This window comes from Sinocyclocheilus anshuiensis, unplaced genomic scaffold, assembly GCF_001515605.1.
Source record: "Sinocyclocheilus anshuiensis isolate Anshui unplaced genomic scaffold, SAMN03320099.WGS_v1.1 scaffold1507, whole genome shotgun sequence".
Taxonomy (NCBI): Eukaryota; Metazoa; Chordata; class Actinopteri; order Cypriniformes; family Cyprinidae; genus Sinocyclocheilus; species Sinocyclocheilus anshuiensis.
The window spans coordinates 60,317-68,369 of NW_015557141.1; the positions used below are offsets into that span (position 1 = coordinate 60,317).

General features: G+C 36.1%; 1 protein-coding gene across 1 annotated transcript in view; it reads right to left on the minus strand.

Annotated features, from left to right (window-relative positions):
• The window catches only part of oxsr1b (oxidative stress responsive kinase 1b), a 73,168-nt gene that overhangs the window by 16,518 nt on the left and 48,597 nt on the right, over nt 1–8,053 (minus strand). Inside the window, exon 4 of the mRNA XM_016473183.1 lies at nt 4,935–5,076. Within this exon, the coding sequence (XP_016328669.1) occupies nt 4,935–5,076 (142 nt within the window). The remainder of the gene's footprint in view (nt 1–4,934; nt 5,077–8,053) is intronic.

Below are 8,053 nucleotides of genomic sequence, written 5' to 3' on the forward strand. Positions count from 1 at the left end.
CACTTGACAACACTTGATGGGCGAGTGCGGGTGCGGGCGGGTAGAGACTCGTGTGTGCGGGATGCGGGAGAATAATTAGGGTGTACTCACACTAGGCAATCTTAACCGTGCCCGAGCGCTCCGTGCTTTCGTTTAGCCGTCCCTGGCTCGGTTGGAAGAGGTGGGCCAGAGTGCGGTTCAGTTGGGCTCGGGTGTGGTACGCATGTAGTGTGAGCGGAGCGCTAACCGCGCCGGAGCGCAGATCTTCTGATACGTGTGCAACATGATTGCGTGAACATTTGTGAGCGCTTCTCTGCTGTCTTCATGTGCTATCAGGAACTTCCTATTTCCCACTTATGAAGTCGTGATTACGAGCTCGTTGCATTCTTTTCTGTTAAAAATAATAGTGAACAGTGGTTTGTGAATGTCGATGCTTAGCCTAAATAATTTTATCAGGAGCGTCCATGTGAGCACTCCTGCAGTCTTAGGCCCTCCCCAAATACTCTCATTGGTTGAGACGCGTGATGACACCCATCCCACCCCTCCTGTGTATTCAGAGCAATTAATGCGTTAACGCGATAATAACGTGTCAACTTGCCCAGCACTAATATATATATATATATTGAAGAATCACCTTCATGTGAGTTAATCTGATTAATAAAAAAAATATATATATATATATAAAAGTCAAGACAGTCAAAAGTGCCCATAGTGGATGAAACACCCCGACATGAGTAGATCTCTCAAGTCAAACAGGACACTGCTAATTATACTCCACGGATTAGGTATTCTAAAACTTTCCAGAATGCAACTGCATCACCACCATATAAAACCCAGATGGTACTAGGCAATCCGAAGAATGTCAGAACAAAAGCAGAACGGTTTCCTGAGATCTAAGCCATACAGATCACTTACAGCCCGAGCAATGATGTCAGCCTCTGTGGGAGCCATGACAGGGTGTTCTGGTTTCCCCAGCTGACACCCATAACAAAGAGAGCCTCAGTGTGAGGACAGACCCAAAGAGTCCATTTGAGTCCCATCATACCAGAGCAGAAACAAGCTCAAAGCTTTACATTGACAAACAGACTGTTCTTAAACTGGGGCGAGGGTGAAAGACTCGAGGCAGAGAGTGATTTTTACGCCCATCTGCTGGACTTCACGGGACGGTGAAGATGATGAAGAGTTCTGCTGCTTCACTCCCTTTTGACAACTGACTTCATGCCAGTCTTAAGACACAGTGTCTAATTGCATCCTCGAGCGATGTGGAGGATCATGTGCGACTCCCTCCTTGCTGCACATGCGAACAACCCCTCTTCACTTTTCTCTCATATGATTCAGATTGCACGCCTGACACATGCTTAAAGTCTAAAGACTTTTGTGGATTTTAGCTCAAGCTTTTAGTGTTATATGATAATGTTTTCTCAAAAGTTACATAAAGTAAACTTAAAGCTGATATTTGTTTACAGTCTTTCTTTTGTGGAAAAACAAACCAAAAACAGTGATTGATAATTTGCATTAATATGAATCTACCTATCTTTCTCAAAAATAAAAAATAAATAATATTGAATAAATATACTTCATATTTTATTAGAACAATATATAAATAATACAATAAAAATAATTGTATTTATATTATTCAGTGTGTGATATACACACATATAAACATGAAACTATAAATATTTTAAAACATACTGAAAAAACAAAATATCTATCTATCTATCTAATGAATAAATATTAAGTAAATATCATAAATACTGAATAAATATTTTTCATATTTTAAGATATTACATTGTTATAGACTATCATACAAACTTTTTTAAATATTTCAGATTTTATATATACACACACACAAAGTAAATAAATAAGTAAATAAGTATATATATGTATACAGTATATATATATATAAAATCTGAAATATTAAATGTAATTGTTTTATGTTTTAATGATAGTCTACAGATAGTCTATGTGTGTATGTCCCATCTTACTTTAATTTTTTTAAAGGCGTCATATGATGTTGCTAAAAAGAACATTATTTTGTGTATTTGGTGTAATGAAATGTGTTTATGCGGTTTAAGGTTCAAAAAACACATTATTTTCCACATACTGTACAAGGCGTGGTTGACTCTTAACTTTTATAAAGAATATCTCTTTGGATTTGAGACTTTAGTCTTTGCAACTTTACAGATCTTCTTTATACACCAAGAGCTTGTAACACTCCAAAGAGAAAGGAACAATTGAAATCGCATCATATGACCCCTTTAACATTTAAACGTCAACACAGAACAAAAATCTGGCTATGATGATAAAACTCGGTCCATCTTCCAAAAACTGTGTCTAAAAGCAATTAACTAAATTTGTTTGTACATTTTTGTCAGACATCTAAAAATAACACTCAAAGGCTTCTAATAAGTCAAAAATTACCTCCCGTCACACTAGCGGAGCAGCAGAAGCAAAAAGACAAGGTCTCCTTCATTGAGATTCAGAGTCAAGCTTGCAAGTCATGGGTACTTAACCAGACTAAAAGCCTGTGAATTATTTACACTGTCTGCTTTAACAGGCCCAAGCGTGTGTAGAGGCAACAAGGGATATGAGAAGAAAGCAATTAATATAAAAAGGCAGAGAGAGAAACAGACACATGATTTAAATTAGCCATCAGTGAGTCATCACCGCAAAGTCAGTATTGAAGTCTGAAGATGAATGTCTCACATAAACTAGCAAAGGAATCTTTGATGAGCTTACAAAAAGACTGCCAATGAAACGGTTGTATACGCTCAGCCTACATCAACTGAGATTTGTATGATTTAAAGATTTAATGATAAAAGACTGAAGGGTACGAATTAGATTGGACGGCTCACTCAGTTTTTCCATGGATTTCCACTGGAAACCCAAGCAGACCTTGATTCTGAAACGTAATGCATTAATTCCATCATTCATTGCCTGAGATTAAGCTGATTTAAATGGAGTCTCGGTCCACAGGCATCCTGCAAACCTCCTTTGTGTTGAAACCAGTCCAGTCTTAAAGGGATAGTTCATTTAAAAATGAAAATTGCATCATTTACACACTCATGTCATTTCAAATCTGCAAGTGGTTTGTTTTCCTGTAGAACACTAAAGATTTGTTTTTCCAACACCGATTATCAACATACAACAAAAGTCTATACAGCACCATAAAGTATAATAAAAGCAGTCCATATAAACTTTTGCTCTATATTCCAATCTTAAGTCATACAATGCGCTTTGCATGAAAAACAGGCCAAAATTTAAGCCATTATTCCATTAAAATCTTCCCCATCCAGTAAGCTGTGCCTAAAACACCCATGTAATTTGAGTGATTAAGAACCAGATTTATAATGTTGGGTCAGAGTCAATCTTGTCGAATCCGAGGCCTTAACCAACTGAGTTTGAGTGGAGATGTTTATTAATGTCTTGTTATTTTAATTTTATGTTGTTACTTTTTTTGTCTTTCATGTTCTACATAATGTGGATTAAACTGTCCAAAATGTCTGAGTCTGTGTCAAGTTTGAGTACAAATCTACCCGAGCGCATTTAAGTTAATTCATAATTACAGTATGAGTCTGAGTAAGAGTCCAAGTCTGAGTCCAAGACAAGTACCTCAAGTCCAATTTGTAACTGAATCGTTCTTTCAAGCCAGTTCTTTTCAACGAATAAGTTGACTGACTTGGTTCACAAATTGGACTGAATGATTCTTCAATCATACAATGATTCTAACTGGTTTATATGGTTTATACATATTTGTATGAAAAACTGTATAAATACATCTATTATAAATGCACAAATGCTACAGCCTAATCACAAGACAAATACTGTATTTATATTCCATTACTCCTTTGATACATTTACTACATGACTACATTAATAATGTAATTATCATGATTATCCCACATTTCTGCCACAATACTGTGGCGCATTTAGTGTTACTACAGTGAATCCGAGTGGATAAACGGTCCATGTGGCACGCTTTAAACGAGTAGCGCTTAGGGCTGGGCTTTTCAGAACGTTTGACCGATTCTCGATTTTTATATGATTTTTAACTAGTCAACTTGAAAATGTAACTACAACATGATTCAAGTAACTTTTTCCTTATTAACCCTCTAGTTAAAGAAAATTCTATTCCAAGTGCACCACACATGAAGATGTCAACATGATGTAAATGTTAAACAAATCACTTGTTAAATATTTTTGCAGAAAAGATGCATGAACTTCAAGTAATTGTACAAATTTGTGTTATCTTGTGTATCTTGTGCAAACTTGTCTTATACATACTATATGTATAGCGTCTCATGCATGAAACGGCATTCTAAAAACGCGGCGCTTAAGTTAAAAGAAGTTCACTCCCATCTTCTTGCATTTTTTTCCTATTCCTATTTCGTCTTTGTCAACACGAAAGCGCATTCTGTATGAATGGCGCCTAGTGATATATTCTACGTACAGTCCTTAACTGAGCGCGTCACACATGAGCGGTTAATCACGTGCGACGACATGTGGTTGGATCGTTCTTTTCTCTTTACTGTTATCACCGGCATATTGTCAAACTGTCTAATTCTAACGATTGGTAACATTTCTATTGAAAATCGTGATTCCTCGATTTATAAAAAATAAAATCGCGGCAAAACATTAAATTCGAATTAATCGATAAAATCTGAAAAATCGTCCAGCCCTAGTAGCGCTGTTTCATTCCTCTTTTGGTGCATAAACATTATATTGAACATTTATCAAATTTATTATTGTTTTTTTAAGAAAACTATATCACGATAATTATTGTTATCGTTTTATCGTCTAGCCCTAGTTACTATTAAAAAGGGAGCTGTGTAAATATGCTTCTAAATTCTCGTTTTGTGTTAAACAGAAAACAGCATTCGGGTTTAGAACAAATAAATAATGACAAGTTACATTTTTAGGTCCAGTGTTCCAAAACTTTTCCAAAAGTGCATTACCTGTGGATCTGTCCATTTTTGTGAAGGTACTCAAGACCCTGAAGGACCTCTTTCAGCACAGTAGCTATACTAGGTTCATCCAGTACACCGTTCTTGTGCTCCCCCTTTGAAATGATGTGCTTTATAACATCCAACACAGAGCCTGCAACAAAGACAACAGAGAGCTGTAAGTAGACATAATGTTATACAGTCATTAACACTAGAAGAGCATCTGCGAAGGACACATGCTACATTCTAGAGCATTTTGTGGCAGACTTATAACATCAAAAACCAATGAGCTTCATTCTTTTGCGACCTTCTTACGTGCCTGAAAGTTTTTCATAAGGTCAGACACAAATTTCATAATCTATAAAAAATGGCTCTGGCTGCATCCCAAGAATCTTTGTTGTCTTTAAAAACAGTCTTTTAGTGTTGTTTGTATATACACACACAAATTAATTTGATTACGTGACACCCAACAAACCAATATTGTTTTAACCCTAAGGAACAGAAATTTGGACACCAAAGCAACTGCACAGTAGGAAAACAATCTGTCAATCCTAATTTTTCCCATGACATTTAATTAATGCATATTCAAGAGTCCATGAGGAGAATGTTCCATCAGCAACATTATTAACCAGTTAGGCCATTTTTTGAGCTTGGAGGACAGCCAACACCTCCCGCAAACTGACAAAAGCTCCTGAGGGAAGTGAACGGCATAAACCAAAATACGGCTGGTCTGGCCTCCATGTGTCAGGGAATGCTCTGAATGGCCCGATTTCAGACATCAGTAAGACAAAGACAGTCTGTTCATGCAACCGCCCTAGAGTTGCAATTCCTATCCATGTGAAAAGTTGGAGTAAGCATAGCAAATAAAATTTTATTCCACTTAGCTTGAGTAATCAAAACTCTCTGAAATGAAATTCTGAGAAACTGAATTCTGAATTCCCAGAGTTCTGATCATGTTAACTGCTGTGGCATCGCTGATGCCAAAAGCGGAACTTTAAACCCTCGGGACGAAGAGGAGGTCGAGCAGCGTGCCATCAGCGGAGTGGGCGGCTGACCAGTGTGTTTGTGGGGCAGAGTGACAGTCCAGAGGCACAAGGATATTTATTTGAATGGAAACATAATATAACAACTGAAAAAAAACTTGTCTATACACTACCTTTCAAAAGTTTGGCAGATTTCCAGTTCACTTTCCACAAAAATATTAAGCAGCACAACTGTTTTCAACATTGATAATAATAAGAAATGTTTCTTGAGCACAGAATCAGCATATTAGAAAGATTTATGAAGGACCATGTGACATGAAAGACTGGAGTAATGATAATGAAAATTCAGCTTTGCCATCACAGGATTAAATTACAATTTATATTATATTAAAATAGAAATCTTATTTTTAAAATGTAATAATACTTCACAAAATTACTGTTTTTAATGTATTAGTAGTTCAAATAACAATCACACTCACCTTTTTAAGCCATTTCAGAACAAATACAAAAATACAAACTGAATACTGTATGGTCAAAAGGATAAAAATACAGATATACAATTTCACACAGGCCAAAAATACTGTATTTTTAAAGTGCAGCATGACTCACCAGGAAAAACTGAGAGATCATAGCCTAGGAAATCAAGGTAGTTTATCACACCCACACCCTAGTTCATGGTAAAAGTGATTCCAAGAAACAGAAAAAGGGCTCATGTGTTTTCTTATTTTGGTTTCTTTTCTTCTTCTTTCTACAGCTCATTCTTCTTCCATGGATTAAAAAGGGCACCAACGACCTCCAAGTGGCCTGAAGGCTGTTTCATATAAAACTCAAATAAGTGAGCATTCGAATGAAAGACAAACAAGACAGCGAAAGCATGTGTGTGCGGGCATGTGTGTGGCATGAAGCCAGTACACTGCTGACTGAGCGAACAGCATATCAAATTTCAGTGACAGCTACAACCTGGATTAAGAGCAGTCAAGCTCTTACAGAGAGAGAGAGAGAGAGAGAGAGAGAGGCAAATGACACTAATGACGTTAGTTTACAAACCCGTGTGAGGCTGAGATCTTGGCAAATGACGCTACGTTAGTTTACAAACCCGTGTGAGGCTGATGGGTGGGGCTGTTGAGTAAAACCAGCAAACATGCTTGGCATCAGGAGAGATAAAAATTTACTAATTTCCTACAACTCCCCTTAATCTTGAGCTCTAGAGTTAATATTAACTTAAAGACATAGTTCACCCAAAAGATATAAAAATCCTGTCATTATTTACTCACCCTCATGTTACAAACCATATGACTTTCTTCTGTGGAACACAAAAGGAGATATTTAGCAGAATGTTTAAGCTGCTCTTTTCCATACAACGAAAGTAAATGGTGACCACGAGTTGTCACAATGGCAAAAAACACCACAAAAGTTCTCTGAAAATATGTGGGCAATGTTCCCCCCTAAGCTGCACATGTGTGTGGTTGCGCACTTCTTATGTCGCTACCACGAAGAAGGAATAATTTTCCGCGCACAGGACACGCACAAAAAGGAGTTGGGAAAACCATTTGTTAAGTAAATGCGAAATAATTGCAATGCTCGGGCAAACAGCTATAGAGTTGGCGCGCTATAGATTTATAGATTCATGATTTTTTTCTTTTAATATTTAGCTTAACATATCTTAGTTTAAATGCTTTGTATATTCTATTCTATTCTTTCAATTTAAATGCTTTTTAAATGCTTAAATGCTTGTTTTTATTAGTGCTGTCAAATGATTAATCGCATCCAAAATAAAAGTTTTTGTTTACATAATATTTGTGTGTGTACTGTGCATATTTATTATATATATATATATATATATATATAAATACACACATGCAAGTATATATTTAAGAAAAATGTTATGTTTATACATTAAAAATATTTATATATAATATCAATTATATTAATATAAATATATACATAGAAATACATGGAAATATTTTCAAAATATATACTGTACGTGTGTGTATTTATTAGGGCTGTCATCGTTAACGTGTTAACGCATGCAATTAATTTTACAATCCTTAACGCGTTAAAATAATTTTACGCAATTAACGCAAAATTACTGAAGCACAATTTCTATTCTAACCCTTTAACCCAATTTTGCTACTCTGCTTGCGATTA